Source organism: Populus trichocarpa, chromosome 8 (assembly GCF_000002775.5).
Source record: "Populus trichocarpa isolate Nisqually-1 chromosome 8, P.trichocarpa_v4.1, whole genome shotgun sequence".
Taxonomy (NCBI): domain Eukaryota; kingdom Viridiplantae; phylum Streptophyta; class Magnoliopsida; order Malpighiales; family Salicaceae; genus Populus; species Populus trichocarpa.
The window spans coordinates 178133-198086 of record NC_037292.2 but is presented as its reverse complement, the minus strand read 5'-3'; the positions used below and the strand labels follow the sequence as shown (position 1 = coordinate 198086).

General features: G+C 36.0%; 4 protein-coding genes across 8 annotated transcripts; 2 read left to right on the top strand and 2 right to left on the bottom strand.

Moving 5' to 3' along the window:
- Positions 1-56: 56 nt before the first annotated feature.
- On the bottom strand, positions 57-6283 carry LOC7497776 (two-pore potassium channel 1). 3 transcript variants are annotated; one of them, XM_052455150.1, is made up of 3 exons: positions 6264-6283; positions 464-1405; positions 57-335 (listed from the first exon to the last, which is right to left on the bottom strand). In XM_052455150.1, exons 2-3 carry the CDS (start codon positions 1357-1359, stop codon positions 242-244), a joined length of 990 nt encoding a protein of 329 aa, XP_052311110.1. In that variant the 5' UTR covers positions 1360-1405; positions 6264-6283; the 3' UTR covers positions 57-241. The 3 variants fall into 3 exon arrangements, with proteins under 3 accessions (XP_052311110.1, XP_006379390.1, XP_024462423.1); XM_006379328.2 differs by lacking the exon at positions 6264-6283 and adding an exon at positions 1775-1927; XM_024606655.2 differs by lacking the exon at positions 6264-6283 and adding an exon at positions 1772-1835.
- LOC7490845 (two-pore potassium channel 1) lies at positions 3622-6928 on the bottom strand. Of its 2 annotated transcripts, XM_024607505.2 has the most exons (4): positions 6780-6876; positions 6595-6636; positions 4533-5480; positions 3622-4375 (listed from the first exon to the last, which is right to left on the bottom strand). In XM_024607505.2, exons 3-4 carry the CDS (start codon positions 5432-5434, stop codon positions 4213-4215), a joined length of 1065 nt encoding a protein of 354 aa, XP_024463273.1. In that variant the 5' UTR covers positions 5435-5480; positions 6595-6636; positions 6780-6876; the 3' UTR covers positions 3622-4212. The 2 variants fall into 2 exon arrangements, with proteins under 2 accessions (XP_024463273.1, XP_002310924.1); XM_002310888.4 differs by lacking the exon at positions 6595-6636 and having other exon boundaries at positions 6780-6928.
- Positions 6929-7361: 433 nt separating this feature from the next.
- LOC7490843 (uncharacterized) lies at positions 7362-10032 on the top strand. The gene is made up of 5 exons (XM_002311862.4): positions 7362-7624; positions 8523-8780; positions 9081-9232; positions 9385-9521; positions 9667-10032. The coding sequence occupies exons 2-5, from the start codon at positions 8530-8532 to the stop codon at positions 9832-9834; spliced, it is 708 nt and encodes a 235-aa protein (XP_002311898.2). The 5' UTR covers positions 7362-7624; positions 8523-8529; the 3' UTR covers positions 9835-10032.
- A 1396-nt stretch (positions 10033-11428) lies between these two features.
- On the top strand, positions 11429-15928 carry LOC7490842 (uncharacterized). Of its 2 annotated transcripts, none has more exons than XM_002311861.4 (5): positions 11429-11941; positions 12586-13150; positions 13795-14199; positions 14365-14570; positions 15356-15928. In XM_002311861.4, exons 2-5 carry the CDS (start codon positions 12703-12705, stop codon positions 15599-15601), a joined length of 1305 nt encoding a protein of 434 aa, XP_002311897.1. In that variant the 5' UTR covers positions 11429-11941; positions 12586-12702; the 3' UTR covers positions 15602-15928. The 2 variants fall into 2 exon arrangements, with proteins under 2 accessions (XP_002311897.1, XP_024461979.1); XM_024606211.2 differs by having other exon boundaries at positions 12428-13150.
- The last annotated feature ends 4026 nt before the right edge of the window (positions 15929-19954 follow it).

Here is a 19954-nt window from a genome sequence, read left to right as displayed (position 1 = left end):
TTTCCAAAAAAAATTTACTTTTCAGCACACAAACAAACAGGGCAACAAATCATGCCTTATAAAAATCTTATTGTAGAATTTATTTATTTTGCTAAAAGTTTTCCAAACCATTATTGGAATTATTTTATTTCTGTTTAAATCTTAAATTTCCAAACATAATGAACAAACCAAAGGTGAACTTAGTACAATAAACTCTCCCAATATCACTCAGCTTTACGACTACTAGCTGATGGTTGATCAGTCACTTCTTCATTGGAGTTGTCTGTGCAAGCATGATATCTTCTTGGCTGATCTTCCCCATCTCTTTAAGCTTATACAGGATGAGCTCGGCAGTGCTAGGCAAAACAAGGAAGAATATGGTCAGGGCATAGCTAACAACTAATAAACTGAGACAATAAAACTACATCCACAAATTTGACCAAAAACAAAACCGATGGGAAACGAGTGGCAACCATCAACTTACCCAACAGCATCATCATCTATGTTTGCTGCTTCGAAATCTGAATTGGCCATCATTTTGGTGAGAACCCAGTTCACCAGCTTCCTCTGCCTGCTCTCAGTGAATAGCTCAACAATGTACATATATAACTGACCTAAACCAACAGTGCCCGTCATTATCCAAACTACAGCGAACATACGGCCATATCCAGTTGAGAAGCTCTTATCTCCATAACCGAGAGTTGAAATGGTAGAACAGACACAGTAGAAAGAATCAACAACGTCCAGATCCTCAATCATGTATAGGAAAACTGATCCGATCATCATAAGCCCTGAAAGAATAGCTACAGCCAAATAGCATTTGTATTTGACTTTGTAAATATCAGTTTCCTTCAGAAATGCAGCTGGACCGAGTTTTTGATGCATGTGAAGGGCTTCAACCAGTAATATTTCCTGCTTCTCTACCAAATAATCTCCTGCTTTGCTCAGTATCAGTCCAACAAGAGCCATCCCTATGAAGACAAAAACACAGACAGCTAACTTCACGGAGGCACTATTGGGCACAAGGTCCCCGTATCCCACTGTGGTCATCGTCACAATACAGAAGTACAGAGAATCAAGAATCGGATTTGATGTCTTCCCTTTGATATCATCCCTGACAGCATAAAAGCACATAGTGCCAGCAGACACGTAGACGGCCAAGATCATAGCTAGTGTCTTCAGGCTCTGGTGAAGTCCCCCAAAAAGGAATTCATAACTTGGAATTGGCCATTTGCCACCAACATCTGAAGGAACAAACTCTGCTAGAGTACTTTGAAGACTGCGAAACCTTTTTCTGTTGGGAGAACAATCATCAATTCGTTGAGAGGTGGGATCCACCAATCCTGACAGAAAGGACTGCTTTGCACCATTGGAAGCCATCGACGTAGTTTAGCAAACACGGATGCTTAACGGGCTCTTAGAAAATCTGCAAATTGTTAAAGATACTGTTTAGAGAACAAATTCAACAACACATAATTGGCTACAATTTAACCAAGGGCAAGCTAAGGAAAAGCTCGTGAGCTAGTTAATTAAAGTTAGTATCAAGAAATTAAATGCAGCTCCAACATTCATAACTATGTATAGCCCTTGGAGAGGAGACTTAATCTCGATTGATATACAAGGATATCCCATACCATCAAGCCGTATAAATTACTACAGCAAGAAAAAAAAAAAGGTTTAAATTTGATATCATGATTATACCAAACAAAATTATGTAAAGCAGTAAAAGCACTTGGAAAACAGAAAAAAGATTCTCCTAAAACTTATGAGATAAGTTCAGAAGAAGTCTCACTACCAATTCCAACTACAACTCCACTTCACCGAAACCGAGCTACTAGTTTGACCAGTGGAAGCAGGTTTGCGTCTAATTTAAAGTGCTCCGGTTACGAAATTTCCTAGAAAATTCCTCACCGTACTCTGTAAAATCTATATGCTGCTACAGAATTTATTGCCAGTCTTGTCCTAAGCGGCCAGTCTCCTTCTCTACAAGTGTAATGTGAGCGTCCTTTCTCATCTGGTTTTGGACAGAGCCTAAGAACTGAAAGAGTGCGTGTAGGGAACATGCGAGTAGGAAGTTGCTTATTCCATTCCAAAAAATGGAGGAAACTTACTTAGAGCTTGGAATTTTTCAATGCAAGCCCTGGAATGTATTGTTCACTTCAGCCTTATCTGGCATGCATGGGTAGGAAGTGTGGCTTCGCAAGATGGATCCAAACTGCCCAAATAATCGGTTCCATCAAGATTTGTTGTTGAGCCAAATAAAATCTATAAATGGGATTCATAAAAACAAAGCAGTCGGATCCAAAGATCGAGCTAAGAACCTCTCTGAAACTATACAAATGATCGATGGGTTGTCGTAAAATCGAAGTTAAAGCTGGACTCTTCACAAACCAAAACAAAGCTTAATTTCCAGACAAGATAAGCAGGTTCCAGGGAGATCTAGGGGGAGAGAGATTATCTAAGGAGGCAGAATTGCATTTCAGTTTTGATTAGCAAAAACTATCCTTGGATAGAATAATACATCTATGACACGGTGAACAAGCAGAGCCCAGAACGGAGGTCCTCTCTCAGTTATCCCATGGTCCTGCATGCTCCGGCTTCCCTTGTTGTTTTACACGTCCACGCTCCAACCTAAATATAAGTGTGTGTTTTTTGCGTAGATTTTGTAGTTGTGAAGTTTAAAAAAAAATGTATATTATAATTCTTTATTGACCAAAACTTCAAGCCAGATGTTGATTGAAGCAAAATATAAACCGCATCACGGAAATAAACAGAGGATGAATGCTCACAACAAAAACTATATTCTAGAATTGTTTTTATTCTTCATATAAATTAGATAAGGATATGGATTACGCAAATAGCAAGTATTCGGATTAAGATATTTTTCTCATTGTAAAAAGACCTATTATACAAAACACTTGTGTTAATTAGCATAGATTACATCGACGGCAATGAATAGCGTCCAAGAAAATTAGTGTAGACTCTTAAAGCTGCTTTGAAAGATCAATCCCTTCTGGGAAATGAAACAATTGTTCGTTCGGCTCTTTTCAATTGGCCACTTTTTTTAGAAAATTCCATATTGATTGGTAGCATATTTCATAATCTTGTTTGAAGGATTGGAATGGAAATCAAATATTCAACCTGAGGCTTTCCATTTATAATCAATTTAACTCATAGTAATTCTAAACAGAATATTGAGGTTTTTTTTTATCTATATAAATCTAAAAATATTCATTTTTTTTCTATGTTATACTATTTATTATAATAAAACCGAAGTCTTTTTTTTTTACAAACATATTTATATAAAAATATCACTTCTTGGTGTTTTATTTCTAAAACATTAAAGAATGTCTCTTCTCATTTGATTATTTATAACAGATGACGTTCAAGATAACATTGTATTATTGTAGAACAGATGACGTTCAAGATAACATTGTTAGAGGTTATATACTCCATTTGGAATTTTCCTGATCATCTGCTCATATAGATTTTTTCGCCAGAGGCTGAAATATCTTGTTGTGAAAGGCAATAAATTTAGAGGCTGTTCGGTTGTTTTTCAAAAATGTTTTTTTCATTCAGAAATATATTAAAATAATATTTTTTTATTTTTTAAAAATTATTTTTAATATCAACACATCAAAACAATCTAAAAGCATAAAAATATATTAATTTGAAACAAATAAAAAAGTAATAAATTTATTTAAAATTACTTTTAAAATACAAAAACAATTTGAATGAAGAACGCTTGTGGCAAGGCAAGCTCCTCTTAGCGGAACAGATCCTCTAGCTCACCGAACTAAAAGATAGCCCGGGCCTGTACCCCGTGGGTGGAGCATGATATCAGATGCCTGCCTGTCAAGTTCGAGCTGTATGCTTTTCTATCTCTGAAACATTTTTTTCAGGAGGTACACAGCTTGGATCTGGATGTTGAAACAGGTGAGATTGTGGGCAATGCTTATTTGTTTCTCAAAGAGCAACTTGAACTTTCTGCAATGCCGCTTCCTTCTGGCATAACTCATGGAACCATAATAAGTATGCTAGCCTTCTACTTGCATCTTTGTCCTTTCAAAACTTTTCAATTCAAGATCTATCAGTATTTTTTTTCTCCATAAAGTTCAGTGGCCTTAATGAACAGACTAGGGTAAACTTGATACAGGAAACCATATCTATTATCTTCTATGATATCAATATCACTTAATTGTATTAGTCAAGGACTACTCGCTGATGGTGAAGTCATTTCTTCATCTGAGTTGACTGTGCAGGCGTGATATCAGAATCTGACAAGGTTCCAGATTGATCAACATCAAGATCCTCAAACTCCTCCATTACAAGTGCAATATCTTCTTGGCTAATCTTCCCCATCTCTTTAAGCTTATATAGGATGAACTCCGCGGCCCTAGGTAAAAGGAGGAAGTAGAGAATCAGAGACATAGCCAACAACTTAAAAAGTGAGACAATAAACTACACCCTCGAATATGACCAAATAAAAAGAAGCCGATGGGAAACAACTTGCAACAAAATCCAAAGGGAACATCACAACATCACTAACTTACCCAACAACACCATCATCATCGATGTCTGCTGCCTCCAGATCTAAATTGGTCGTCTTTCTAGTAAGAACCCAGTGCACCAGTGTCCTCTGTCTGCTTTCAGTGAATAGCTCTGCAATGTATAGAAATAACAGACCTAAACCAATAGTACCCGTCAGCATCCAAAATAAAGCAAACAAACGACCACCTCCAGTTGAGAAGCTCTTGTCTCCATAACCGAGAGTTGTAATGGTACAGCAGACACAGTAGAAAGCATCAATGATGTTCAAATCCTCAACCATATACAGGAAAACAGTTCCGACCAGCATGAGCACTGAAAGGATAGCCAGGGCCAAATAACATTTGTATTTCACTTTGCTGGTTTCAATTTCCTTTAGAGACGCAGCTGGACCAGGTTTTTCATGCTTGTGTAGAGCTTTAATCAGTAATATTTCCTGCTTGTCTACCAAATAGTCTGCTGCTTTGCTCAGTATCAATCCAACAAGAGCCATCCCTACGAAGACAAAAACACAGGCAAGTAACTTCACAAGGGCACTATTGGGCACCAGGTCCCCATATCCTACTGTAGTCATCGTCACGATACAAAAATATACAGAATCAAGAATCGGATTGGTTTTCTTCCCTTTGATATCATCCCTGACAGCATAAAAGCATATTGTGCCAAGACCTAAGTAGACAGCCAATAACAAGGCTACTTTCTTCAGGCTCTGGTGTAGTCCCCCCCAAAAGGAACCACAACATGGAATTGGCCCATTGCCACTAGTATCTGAAGGAACAGATTCTGCTAGGGGAGGACTTTTAACATGGCGAATCCTTCTTCTGTTGCGATGACATTCATTGATTATTTGAGAGGCGGGATCCACCAATCCTGACAGCAAGGGCTGTTTTGCACCATTGGAAGCCATTTAGGCAGCTTCGTAAAAGCAGATGCGTATTGGGCTCTTAGAAAATCTGCAAATTGTGAAAGATATTGTTTAGAGAATAAAATTAACAACAAATAGTTCACTAAGATAAAAAGTTCAGCCTGCAACTATAAATGTAGATAGAAGCCATTCTCTTCACAATAAAGGGATAAAGATATTTGCCAGAAAGTCCATCAATCAGATTCCATGTCATTCATCTTGTACAAATGAAGATGAAACTAGCATCTCATTGAGACAGAAAGGGAGACACGTGTATGATAACATCTAGAGAGAATAGAGAAGGATGCATGCTCAGAATAAAAATAGCACATTTACAGCATCAAAGCATAATCAAACTTTGCATAAATAACTAATTTCCAACAATGTTTCTCTCTAATTATTCAGATCATAGAGTTCTCGGCTATGTTATTTCATCCCAAGTACTAAACAAACACACACACTTTTCCCACTTTTCTATGGTCACTGACTTTTCTGTCCCATATTATGAGTGGAAAAATAGTGATTGAAACTCTACAGCATAATTTCATTAAGGGGCAGGCTAAGTAAGGAAAAGCTCGTGATCTAATTAAAGTCAATATGAAAAAAAATGCAGCTCCAGCATGCATAAATTTATATCACCACGTATAGCCACATAATTATCGAGACAAGTAAAGAACAAAAGAAAAACAGTTTGGATATCAAGATTATACCAAACTAAATGATTTATAGAACTAATGGAGTCTATTCTAAATTATTTAAACAAGTACAAGCATTTAGCAAACAGAAAAAGATTCTCATAAAACTTAGGAGATAAGTCCAGAAGCCTCGCTACCAATTCCAACTCCACTTCACCGAAATTTCCTAAAAAATTCCTCTAAGATCTATGCTACTACAGAATTTATTGTCATTCTTGTCCTATGCAGCTTAGTCCCTAACAAGTGAAATGGGAGTGCCCCTCTCATCTCTTTTTGGCCAGAGCATAACAATTGAAGGAGTGCAAAGAGAACATGTGAGTCGGAAGTTGCTTGTATCAGTCCAAAAAATGAAGAAGCTTAGTTAGAGCTTCTTGGTATTTTTCAACGACAAGCCCCCCTCGAATTTACTATTTTCTTTGTAAGATTAGCTTATAAAAAGAAGAAAGGGTCTGGATCCAAATTGCTCACATAATTGGTTCTATCAAGATTTGTTGTTGAGCCAAATGAAATCTGTGAAGGAAAAAAGCAAAAGGATTCAAAGAGAACTAAAACCTCATTGACACAATACATCTAATGGGGTTCTCGTAAATATCAGTTAAACGAAGCTTTATTACCAAACAAGATAAGATAGTTCAGAGAGAGAGATATATTACCTACTATCAGTGGTTCTTCTTCTCCGTCAAGAAATGATGATGGTGGCAATAATAGTGCAGTGTCAAGATTGGGTAGATAGAGGGTACTAGTAAAGGTGGCAAGATACCAAGAAGATCGACTTCCTTTAGTGATGGTGTTAAAGAAAAATACTTCTTTATCAGAGCGGAGGAGGGAGAGAAGGTTGAAGACTCAACTGGAATGAGGAAGGATAAGATTGGCATTGTACTGAAGAGTGAGGATGGTTCTGTAAATGGGGTTGATGGAAGGTGGGTTTGCTTTGAGGGATCAAATTGAAAACCAGGGCGTGCTGAGCATCAAGATGGATAAATATTAGTCCATTTCCTTTGACCAGAATCACTCTTGAAGAAAAAACAAATTCTTGTAATTTTGAGAATATTTTTCCCCTTGCTTTTTGAATATTATGTTGCATTTGGGCATTGCAATTTTTTTTATGGTCATGCCACTGCAATTTTTGTCATCAAAGAGTCCTGGCCCTTGGGATCTTTGACATTGCGGAGTGACCTTACACCGGCATGAAAATTTAGATCATCAATCTATTAAATAATTATGGTAATTTTAAATTGAAAATGGTTACTGAATCATTAATTTTCTTGGAAAAAATAAAAAAAGAGTTACTGCATCAGCATTACTATAACATTACACATATTTTTTTCTCTTTAAAGTTTTAATCTTTTATTGGTGGAAACAACAAAGGCCTCACATAACCACATCAAACATAACTGCCTTGTCTTTTTTCTTGTCTTCCTTCTTCTTCTGTGTTTGTGTTGTTGCGGTTGAACAAAGCTAAAGGAGGCATCTCTCTCTCCTCTGCCCTCTCTTTCTGGTAATTCCTTGTCTTCTTTTCTTATCGACATGCAAGTTCTATCCTTTATATGCTCCAGCTTGAAAAGAACTGAACTTTTCATCCATCTCCTTTTCTTCTGAATTATGTACTGTGTAAATTCACCAATTTTTGAAATGATTTGAACTAATCTCACCTGGGCTTTATCGTTGGTTTAGTATTTATTGTCTTGTCATTACTAAATCATCTAGTTTATTGAATTGTTGAGCAAAAGTCTGCCTTTTGCTATAAAATGTTGTGTACTTTATGTTGGCTCTTGTTCAAGCTATTCCCCAATGTTAATATTCGTGTTAATCTTTAAAAGTATCATCTTAATGTTATTCAAGCTCAATCAAATTGAGACAGCATAGAAATCTTCCTTAAATTTTCCCAGTTTCGCAAAGCTGACTTCGTCATAGCATCAATGTTTTGTGATCACTTAAGTTGAATCAAAAGTGTTGTGAATGTCCCGATTCAAATAGTGTTTTTGAATCTATCATAGGGGAATTTCAGAAAAAAGGAAAACAGTCAGCGCTAATGACTGCTTAAACTGAACTGGAGCCATGAATTGAAGTCTAAAATTGAAGCATGACATTAGAAGACTGTTTACAGTTTCCTCTACTTGTCCACATCAACGGTTAACTGTTAATCTTCCATCCACTTTGGAACCTTTTTGAAATTAAAAGTGTCAATAACCGAAGCAAACTGACTTTTTCCAGCAATTATGATGTCAATATTTCAGTGTTTTTGGTAAAAGATCGATTCAGCTAGCAGTATTTTCCTCATCATAGACAAGTAGTGGAAATGACAAGAGGATTTCTTCATTTGACGATTTTCCTGCACAATGTCTCTTCTCGTTTAATTCCTGTATTAAACTCAATATCTGGGCCGTTGTTTGCAGACTTCTAATGTCAGATAATGTTGATAATAACACTAAAGTAGATTACACTCCATTTGGAAAGCTTCCTGATCATCTGCTCGTCGAGATTTTTGTCAGAGTCCCTGTATCAGAGTGGGCTCAAATATCTTGTGTTAAAAGGCAATGGGCTAATGTGTTTCGTGGAGAATGCTTGTGGCAAGCTGCTCTCACCAGAACCTATCCACTTGCTCACCAAACTAAAAGATGGCCTGGGCCTATACCGCGAGGGCTGAGCAGAAGGCAAGTTTGAACATCTCTAAAACCAGTTTGCTGTTTTTCTTTCTTCTGTTACTGTTGCTTTCTTTTTTCTTTCATTCTTGGTTATGTTATTCTTTCTTGTCTTAATAAAGTGATCATATAATTGGGATTGTTGAAATCTGTAGTTTATTGCTTATAACACCCTTGAGAAATTAATGATCCATGATTGATGTCAAATTTGTCATTACCTAACTTAATGCTTTCTTGGCATGATAGTAGGTGTCTGGCTGGCTGCTAAGTCTGAGTTGCATGCTGTTCTAACTCTGAAATATTTTTTTTCAGGAGATACACAGCTTTATATGTCAGCAAACGCGTCTTTGCTCTGGATGGTGAGATGGATGAGATTGTTGGCCATGCTTATTTGTTTCTCAAAGAGCAACTTGAATTTTCTGACATGCCATCTACTTCTAGCATACTTCATGGAACCATAATAGGTGTGCTCTCTACTGGTATCTTTGTCGTTGGAAACCTTTTCAACTATCAAATGTCTTTCATTTATAAGTTGAGAGGATATGATACGCTATCTTCCTAGTACTAGAAGCCAAGTCCTGAGGACACACTTTGATTGAGGACTTTGTTTTAGCAGATCAGTTTATTGCTTGCGGGAAATCCAGGGATATTGCCCATGAGCTTGCTTCACAAATCTGGCTTGCTGTTCTTGACAATTTGGAGGACAACGAGCATACATTTCTCATACTGAAACGTCTTGCGCTAGAGGGTGATGTAAGTTGCAGCTCTGAACATTCTGTTAATTGACCTTACAAGCAAACTGTTAAGATTACTTCCCAAATAATCGAAACTATTGCATACATGCACGTGTGTGCTATCGGTTCTAGTTTGATTGGTTCCAATTTGTATTATTCTGCAGGTTTTTCTTCCATACCCATATACAAAATCCATTAAAGTGCAATGGAAGGTGTTTGAAAAGCTCTTCACTGATTTCCGTGATTGTTTCAATCATGTGGATTATTATGATGTGCTGGGTTGTGCTAAGAACAAGTTTCAACCAATACCATCTGCCTGGTTGGGTTACTAGAACTAGTAGCTCACTCCGTCTCTACTGTGTCCATGTATGTCAGTACTGTATGTATTTAGGGATGTCATATGCGACTATATATGGCAGCGAAGTGCTGTCATTTGTCTTGTTTAGTGCAGCACAGTCGCGCACGCACGGAGGATGAAAATATGCTCCGCCATTTGATGGAAAGACACTGCAAAAGTGCATATTCTACTTGATGTGGTGTCCTCTGATTTTCTCACTAGCAGCTAGCTGCACAAGTCACTGCAACACCCTGAACACAGGTCAGGAAACCATGCCTTCGTTTTGTTAACAGCATGGTCCAAACCAATAGGCCCATGGAGCATAAAATAAAACGTATTTGGGTGTAATGATTAAAAGAAACATCAATCCAATCTAGCATGATATAAATAGTACTGTCGGCTGATCTCCCATGTTTCTACAGCCTCCTCTCCATCGGTTAGGATATTCATACTCTGTCTAACCGTACGTAAGCTCTCAAACTGCCTCTCTGATTGCACAAAACTTCCCTGCACTTGAAGCGTTTGTAAAGAAGAGATATACGTGTCTAGGCTGCCAGCATCAGGACTAGAAGCAGTGGCCTGGCCTGAGTGTACACGCTGACAGCTGATGACTTGACTTGGCGGATCAGTTTATAGCTTGCAGGATACTGCCGTTCGGTTCTAAAAGCTCAGGCCCGGTTTGTTAAAAGGTCCAAGGTGTGTGGTTAGGTTGGACCGTGTGATTCTGTTTCATCTCCCCTCAGAAGTCATATACTGGGTGCTTGCCAATTATAGAAAAAAAATGCTTAAATAGAACAAAAAATCAAATAAAGTTTGCTTGTGATTTTGTTTTTTTTTGCCCTAAAGAAACATCATGCGTGTATCATGTCTTGTCTCATGTAATAAACATGTGTGCGTGGCAATGGAGCATGATACTTGGATCCTCCTCGAGATGCATGCATTGCTTGAATGTGACCATCACTTTACCATTAGTGAATTCTTCTTCCTTCTTCTTCTTCTTCTTCTTCTTATGTAGAGTCATCGGTTTCTATCCCTCTTGCAAGCTTTTTAACACATAAAGCTCAAAGAATAAATTCATTTTATAGATGGTTAAAAATTGAATATCATGTTAAAATTATAAATTTAATAAAGAAATTATTGTTGAATGGTAAGAAATAATGAATGCATATTTGATAATGTGTTGTAGATGTTTATATGAACATGTATTTAAAGACACTTTTTAAAACGTTTTTCAACATTTTTAATAACTTAACATTAAAACCATCTAAAAAAAACTAATTAACATGAACATATTTTTAATATAAAAAAAAAATCAAACATATTTATATATAAAAAAGAGCTGAACAAGCTCATAAAAATACTCTCAAAAGCATCATTGAAGTCTATAAAATTAAATATCGTATGCCATGGATAGATTCATAAAATAAACAAAAGCAGCTGGGGGAGATGAGAGTGGATTTGGAAAATGAAGAGGGACGAATAAGTAAATATGAATAGAGAGAAGGACTCCCAAATCAAAAAACAGTAATGCAGGGAAAAGCGCGGCTTTTTCTGCCATGTACTTAGGCATGGATTCTGACAATATTCTCTGTACAGTGTCTTCTTCTCTCTCTCTCTCTCTCTCACTTCTGCACTGTACCATATTATTTTATTTTTCATTGAAAATTGCAAACCATTTTAACTATATTTTTCCTTTCTCTCCATCTTGGGTTTTGAGCACGATTCAATTTTATTACCAGATTTTCTTTTGTCATTTTTGTACAAAAGACATAAAGTAACACTCATGATGAGAGTTTCAGCGATCTGTTGTTACTAATTTGCTATAAATTCACTGTATTTCTTTTATTAATGATTTCTTTTCTTCTTTTTTTTCTTTTTAAATATTTCATCAAAACCATTTATGACTCCATTTATTGCTTTTGCTCTTATTGTTAAACCTTTTGATTTTTTCAACCCTTTCTCTCTCTGATTGTTGTACAGTTGTTTAGGGTTTTATTAAAGGAAAAAACCTTATTCCTTGTTTCCAATTCTGAGGCGGTTGGGGTTCGACATTGTCTTTAAATGGCTTGATTTCTTACTTTTGCTGTGATCTGCACTTGAAGGTGTGTCTTTTGGTGCTCTGCTTCCGTTTTTTTTTTTTTTTTATCTTTCTTTAGTGATGTATTGCTGATGAGTATAATGCTGGTTAATATTTGTGATTTTTTAGCTGTGAAATGGTAAAAATACTTCTACTTTTGCTTTAAAGTTGGTGTCTTGATTGGCATGTTGTAGGGGTCTTGCTTCATTAACATATGTTTTAAGCACCGATTTTGGAGAGGGTTTTGGGATTTTTCTGTCTCTGCTAATGCTGATTTATTTTTGTGGATACCAATAAATGTTACTATTTCAAGCTTCAAAAAATATCAAAACTTGAAAGCTTTCAACTTGGTTATTAGTGAAGAGAGTGTGTTTACTGATTAGGGTTGATTGCTAGAAATCTGGTGACAGTAGGGTTCTTGGAGTTAAAAGCTTTACTTTTGTTGCCGTTTAAAATTTCTGGGTTATTTTTACGTTTGTTCAAAGTGGTTATTTTTTTACGAGGGACACAGAGTTTGGAGCTGATGGGGTCACTTGGGTTTTAGATCGCTGGTTTTTTAAGCAAGCAGTTTAGATTCTGGAAAGTTTGTTGAGATCTTTGGGGAATCTAGCTTATCTGATTCTGCTTGGAACATTTTGACCTGAGGATCTAACTTTGGTGCGTTTTAAGATTTGAGATAATAGAAGATACGCAAAAAGTCCTGGAATCAGAACGTTTTTATCCATCGGAAGCTTCTCTATTTCTTGTGTGATTTTGAAGAAAGAAGAGGTTAGCGGTTTGTTGAAGATGGATTTCTTTAAAGCTAAGAAGTTTAGGAAAGCCCACAAACCAGGCCCGGAAAAGGATTTAGAAGATAAGCCTGTGCCGCATCCAGAGGAGCCAAGGAATGAGAATGGTGGAGGTGGTGAAAGTGTAACTAGCAAATCAGCCAACACTGATCCTGCAGCTGAAGCTGAGGATGACGATGACGATTTTATAACCAATGAGGTAAAGAGGAGGTTGAAAGAACTGAGAAGGAACAGTTTTATGGTATTGATTCCTGAAGAAGAGTCATGTGCAGAAGAGGAGGAAGATGAAGAGGGTGAAGGTGAAGGTGAGACAAGCCCGAATGAGTGGAGGGATGTCGAAGCAGAAGGAAGGCAATGGTGGGGTGGGTTTGATGCTCTGTATGACCAGTACTGTGAGCGGATGTTATTCTTTGATCGGATGAGTGTTCAGCAGCTCGCTGAATCTGGTAAGTCTTGCTAAATTTTGATCCAGCTCTTTCTTGATTGATTTGTACGCTTTTTGGATTGCAATTGATTGATACTCAGCATGCTTTGGTAGTTATGAAATTTAGCTTGCTGCTTTCACTTAGAGACTTGTGTTGTGACAAAATTGTTTGAGGTCTTTTCTGTCCCTTCTCCCTCATGCTTACTTGCCATGCGGTGATTTTTTTTTTTTATGTTATCTGTTCCTATAAGTTTCGAATTGTTTGGCATATGTCCATCTTGTCTGATTTAGAATTAGTCTACCTGAAACCTTACTGAGATTATGAGAATTGACCACATGGATTTTCTGGATTTCTGAATGTAGCCGTGTTCCAGCTGTATTTAAAATTTGCCTATATGAAGCCTATAAATAACACCACCATACCATATCCTGCTCAAGTCCTTTCTCGTGCCTTTGCTTTTTCAGACCGTGGTTCTAAAAGTGTGGTTGTCCAATAAACTCCTAACTACAGGATTTTGCAGTGTCTGCTTGCTTTCCTTTTCCCTTTTTCAGAATCGCTATCTTTTCCAACTTGTTGAGATTAGTTTGTTGTACTTGAGGGTAATTCTTGTACAGTGAAACAATCTTCTAGTTTTCATCAGAAACAAATGTTCTATTGTATTGCAGGCTGCTACACTCCCACAACTCCCTCCCCAAGGTCTGCATCCAAAAAGCTGGCATCCCCCTTCCGCTGCCTCTCTCTGAAAAAGATAGAAGAACCTGAAGATGAAACTGAGCATCTGCAGCAGGTACAGAATGACCCATATCAAGATATTGAAACTGCATATGTTGCTCAACTTTGCTTAACTTGGGAGGTGCTTCACTGCCAATACACTCAAATGAGTCAGAAAATCACTTGCCAACCTGAAAACCCTGCCTGTTTCAATTACAGTGCCCAGCTGTTTCAGCAATTCCAAGTTTTATTGCAAAGGTTTATTGAAAATGAGCCTTTTGAGCAGGGTCTCAGAGCAGAAATATATGCTCGTGCAAGGAATGCCTTGCCTAAACTGCTCCAAGTTCCAAATGCAAAAGGTAATATCTGAGTAATTCAATTGTTCATATGGGTTTAGTTTAAATGCCAAAACTACAATTCAGTTTATCTAGTTCCATTAACCAACACATACATTGTTCAAAGAACACCAAAGTAGTTCTTGGAGTTTGTGCCTCGATCATTTCTTAATATCCTAATCTGTTTAGGTTTGGATAAAAAGGATACAGAAGAAACAGAATCTGATTATGTGGTCCTTGCCCCTGATCTTCTCAAGATAATTGAGAGTTCGATCCTTAATTTTCACCTTTTCCTGAAGATGGACAAGAAAAAACAAAGTAATGTCCGTAACTTGTTTGGAAATCAGAACCAGATCGCCACCCCTCTTCAACTAATTCAATCTTCGCTTGAGAAGGTAACGTTGTACCATTCTATCTCTTATATTAGTGTTCAAGATTACTAGTTAATTTCTTTGATTGTTTATTATAAAGAATGAGCAAATTTTGGCTGGAGTTCAGCACAGAAAGTTGTAGCTTGTTCACTGCAAGGCATTTTATTGGTTTGATTGTTGTTCCTTTGATTGAGAGTTGTCATTGATGCTGCTTCTTTGTGAATGGATCTTTTGTTACATATAGGAACTTGAAAAGGATTGATCCACCACCAATGCTGACTGCTTAAATAGAAATTTCAAAAGGGATGTTCATGGTTAGCTGTGATGACTTTTTTTACACCTGATACCAAAATTAATAGCCAAACAGGAAACGAGAGCGGCGGATTTCTTCTAGTTTATCTCTCATATATATCTTGGAGTTGATAGCTGCTGGCTTTCTGGTAAAATGCCATTGGTGGATGTGTCAAGTCTTCCGACCACCCATCATTGTTCTAGTCAAGTTATATTGGTGGCACGGGAAAATTAGCTTTGGGAAATATCAACTTTTTTTACCTGTTATCATACCTATACATCGTTTTAATTTCCAGGGATGATGGGGTTGGTTTGTTTGCAAAGGCATAGATAGAGAATTGGTCTGTATATATTTGAATTATAGAGGGGTATTACAGGAGGAAAAGAATAACCTATTTATTGAAAGAGTGTTTTCAGTGCATTAGATCACAGAAAAAGGACCTATACCTTCAGTTACTAAAACAGATTATTTTTCATACTGTTGATGGCTAACTTCTTCCTTCCCTATGAGTTTGCAGAAAAGGATAAAACTTAAGGATCTGTGCAAGAAGAGTAAAGGATGGAAAAAGAAATGTTGGCCTCAAAGCTACGAGAACGTTCAACTGTTGTTTAGCCTCATTGATATCAAAATCTTATCCAGGGTTATCGGGATGGTAAGAATAAGTAAAGAGCAGTTGCTTTGGTGTGAAGAAAAGATGAAAAAGATAAACTTGCCAAATGGGAAGCTGCAGAGAGACCCCCGCCCCATCCTTTTCCCTTGTTAATAGCTGTAAGGGAAAGACGAGGGAAACAAATCTGTTAGTTGGTTAGCAGCAGAAAGCCCCTATTTCATGTTCAGATCAGTAGATAGCATGTAGTTTGCTTGTGGTAATGGTACCTTGATCAGACTACTTGCTATCTACGGATCTGCACAGGTTTTTTTCCCCTCCAGATATGTTATGCAGAAGGGGATTTCTGTAATCTCTTGCACTTGTTAATCTGAAGATTGAAACGGTCAAGAAGGTAGAAGTGATGTTGCATCGGCTTTAGCCATATTGGAGTGCAGATTAGCACTCTATTTTGTGATTAAAAATTGCTGTCCTTTGAGTTTATTCTACACTTCTGCAATTGCCCTGGGTTCTCCTTAGACTGATTGTGATAGTGTTTTTGAAGTGGAAATGTTAAAATCATATATATAAAAACACATGAAACTCAAATGCTGTCGTCTGCTGGCGAAATAAGGGAGAAAGGGTGGATCTTTGCCGTCCAGACACCATCTGCCGGCGAAAGTACCACCAAATGAAAGTGGGATGGTCGTGGGGCGATTTGATAGCTTGAGCGGAGGAGACCCAGGGGTGGACTGAGGGGAGTGCGGGAGGAAGGAAGCTGCCGGGTTTTCATTAGCGAAGCTTACAATCCAGTCCTTATAGATTTAAAATAGTTAAACTCGGTACTTATAGTTTCGTTAGTTTCAATTCAGTCCCTTAAAAGAAAAGCCTCCCCTTGTGGGGGTCCACGAGGGAGGAGGAGGAGGCTTTGACTCTGCTTATCAGAGTCTTGGACCGCCCCTTTCTGCCAATATATCACTTTGTTCACGTCCTTTTTTATTATGAGCTAAAGGACATTGTCAGCTTCCTCTTGCTGAGCTATGAGTGTCTTCCACAGCCCACGTGAAATAAATTTAGAAAGGATATGTAATTCAACAAGTCTTTTGAATATTTGAGATCCAAAAGATTAAACTCCGCCAAGAAAACTCCACCATTATACCGGGGGGTGGGGGGATCACGCTTGCCATGGAAACAAATTACAATTAAATTAGTGGAATGCCAAGTACATTTATTTAGTGTTGTGTGCGGGAAATAACTCATCGAAGCAATAAATAAATATGATGGAAAAAGAGACCGTTACTCTTTTTTTATAAGCACATTCGGAGGTATTTGGCCGTATGGGCAAAATATTATTTTTTTATAATTTTTTAAAAAATATTATTTTAATTTATTTCCAAGTAAAAAGTATTTTAAAACGTGACTTCTATAACAGGTCTTGAAATCTCTACAAGTCAAACCCATGACTCAAGCTCTTTATGACCAGAAAAATAAATTTATTATGTCTGATCGTGAATTATATTTATTGGTGATACAACTCTATTAATCATGTGGTCAAGTAATCCCCAACGAAGTTGAAATACAACCTGAAAAGCTAAAAAACATGTTTGATAGAACCCTGTACCTAACAACTAATGTATGAATTCAACTATAAAACTTTGTTTTAATTGTTAAAATTTCCTTTCTTGTATTGCATCCTCCTAGTATTCTTGATGTGCCAAGAATACATGCAAAACAAGGGGGGTAAGAGAGAGAAAGATCCCTCTAGATGTCATCGCATCAAGTCCGTGTGGGACTTGAAATCCCTGTAAAGTATGCACTCCAATGAATCCAAACCACATCATAAACCCTTGTAGCCCAAGTCCGAGCACAAATTTATGGACTAAAAAAACCTCATTTGAATGGCCCGAAAATAGCTAGTAAATAATATTTTGTCGATGAATATGCCAAAACAGTAATATCAAGTATCAACTTTGACCGGTTTAAATAATATATTTCCGAACCTTGATTGACCTAAAATTTTATCAAAATATATTTTCATGTGTCTAGTATCTCCTTGTAAAAATTCAACTCGATATGATATATGGTTTGAGAGATATGACTGATCTCGCAAAACTAGTTAGTTGGGATTTTAAGGTAAAATCTAGACCTAATTTGATTCATATCAATTGGGCTTTTGCCCCTGTTAAGTTAAAAAAAATCAAGTCCAGAGACATTTCATGATCTTTACTTTAATATCCTTATAATTAAGGGTATTTTAAATACTTTTTATATTAATTTTCTTAAAATATAATTTAGATAAAAAAAATATTCAAGGTAAATTGTACCTAGCCTGTTTATATATAGACAATAAGATCATTAAATAAAACATAACCAGCTGAGATTAAAGACCAAGTATACATACTTGAAAGTTCTTTTGAATAAATCCAAGTCCATCAAGGAAATAGAATATCAAAGTATTTTGTTTTGTCAAATCAAACTAAAAAAAACAATAAAAGTTATTTTATTCATTAAATTAAAATTAAGTTAAGATATTTCACAATTAAAGTTTTCAGGCTTGAGTGGCTATCTTCTCGTCCAAAACAAAATTTGGAGCTGGCCATTAATAAAAAAATTCATGCACATGAAGAGTATCTCAAAGAAATATATACGTAATTAAATTTATTATTATAATTTCAACACCGTTAATCATGTATTTTTAATATGTAAAATTTTATATGTAAACGAATGGACGATGGCTTTTAATAAAAACAAGTGTGAGTGTGTTTACAGCACATAAGAAATTCGAGAGGAAGAAAAAAACAAAACTGCGAAAAGAAAACGGGTCGTTGACTAAAAGGCTGGTCACCGAATCATCATAGTGTGATTTTTCGTGCCCTTTGTAGTCTATCACATGCAACAAACAAACTATTTCCTCTCTCTATAGTCTTGGTAGAGATTTATTTCAGCTCCTATAGCTTCAAATTTCTCAATCCCGTCCCTAATGTTTCCAAGACAGAAACTATCCCCATGCAGCTTCCGGTTACTAGCTTGTTTGGAAATGTGGTTACGGTTGCTTTTCAAATTATTTTTCACTCGGAAATGCATTAAAATGATATTTTTTAATTTTTTAAAAATCATTTTTGATATCAACGTATCAAAATGATCTGAAAAATATCAAAAAAATATTAATTTGAAGCATAGCTATATAAACTCTATCTCATTTAAATATGTAAATTCAATTTATTTATCAATTTGAATTTAAGTCATCACCGTAATTGAATTCAATTAAAATGTATAATTGATTCCAAATGTTAGGTTCTTTCCTCTTGGAATCCAGCAGATAGGGACCACGTGGGAAATTTTTGGAAACACTGAGGCTGACGTTGAGATATTTGAAACTACAAGAACCAGAGTAGAATATTGATGATTCCATCGTAGTGGAGAGAGGGTTCGTGCTTTATTATATAAATTTCGTCACGTCAGAGGTTTCTTTTACTTTGGAGATACGTTTTTAATAATTAAATTATATATCCCAGACTCAGAGGTACGTACACCTGTGCCTCTATCTATCTTGCTCAGGCTTTAACCGGAAGCTAGCTTTGGGCCTGCAACCTTATCCATCTGTGGCTTATTTAAATTCAAATAATTACTTTTTTAAATTTATTAAAATATTTTTAAATTTATTTTTAATTTTTTGGTTTTTCCCATTCATTTTAATGTGGTGATGTAAATATTTTTTTAAAATAAAAAAATATTATTTAAAAATATTTCTAAAAACAATACTTTAAAAAATAATTATTATTACAATTTCGAACCGGACTTAAATATCTGATAAATGCATTGTTGTCGTCGGGGTATAATGGGCATCCATGTAATTAAATTAAAGAAGTTATACCAAGTTGTTAAGAAATTGCAGGAGAGAGGGTTTTGGTACTTACGCGTAAATGATAGGCTGGCCACCTGGCTTGCTTGCCACATGACAATTAGAAGTGGATAGAGAGGAATATTGAGTGTTTATTTTGATCATGCAAATGATAATCTGCTGCAAATCAAATTATATTTGACATCTTGTCCTTTCTTCTTGACGCGTGGATTAAAATAGTATTTGAAGTGGTAAAGACTATGGAATTTCAAAGAATTCTTTATTTTAAAATAATATATATTTATTTTTTTACAATTTATTTCTTACAACAGAAAAAAGATCCAAAATCATAAAAAAATTAATTTTTTTTAAAATAAAAATCTTCAAAAATACTTTTTGAACACAAAAACAAACACATAATTAATATAATTATGAATCTATTCTAAATAGATTATTTCTCAGGTTGTTATATGAAAATTGAATATAAAAAGGAAAGTTTTCACGCTAAATGCACCCATACAAAATATATATCAGCATACCATCCACTCGTATAAAAATGGAATTCATGGACAATTATCAAAATATATTTTATTTGTGTCAAAATGGAAAAAAAAAAGATTTTTCATTTCATATTGCTTTCTAAATTCAGAAAGACTTGTAGAAAATCATTAACAGTTTATATAAACAAG

Bases quoted from the DNA above. Each gene is read 5' to 3' on its own strand.
- LOC7490842 (XM_002311861.4), top strand. From the start codon at position 12,703: ATGGATTTCTTTAAAGCTAAGAAGTTTAGGAAAGCCCACAAACCAGGC. The intron at 14,200-14,364 runs GTAATATCTGAG...TAATCTGTTTAG, and splicing joins CCAAGTTCCAAATGCAAAAG to GTTTGGATAAAAAGGATACA. The intron at 14,571-15,355 runs GTAACGTTGTAC...ATGAGTTTGCAG, and splicing joins TTCAATCTTCGCTTGAGAAG to AAAAGGATAAAACTTAAGGA.
- LOC7497776 (XM_052455150.1), bottom strand. From the start codon at position 1,359: ATGGCTTCCAATGGTGCAAAGCAGTCCTTTCTGTCAGGATTGGTGGAT. The intron at 336-463 runs GTAAGTTGATGG...TGTTTTGCCTAG, and splicing joins ATAGATGATGATGCTGTTGG to CACTGCCGAGCTCATCCTGT.
- LOC7490843 (XM_002311862.4), top strand. From the start codon at position 8,530: ATGTCAGATAATGTTGATAATAACACTAAAGTAGATTACACTCCATTT. The intron at 9,233-9,384 runs GTGTGCTCTCTA...TTGTTTTAGCAG, and splicing joins ACTTCATGGAACCATAATAG to ATCAGTTTATTGCTTGCGGG. The intron at 9,522-9,666 runs GTAAGTTGCAGC...ATTATTCTGCAG, and splicing joins GTCTTGCGCTAGAGGGTGAT to GTTTTTCTTCCATACCCATA.
- LOC7490845 (XM_002310888.4), bottom strand. From the start codon at position 5,434: ATGGCTTCCAATGGTGCAAAACAGCCCTTGCTGTCAGGATTGGTGGAT. The intron at 4,376-4,532 runs GTAAGTTAGTGA...CCTTTTACCTAG, and splicing joins GATGATGATGGTGTTGTTGG to GGCCGCGGAGTTCATCCTAT.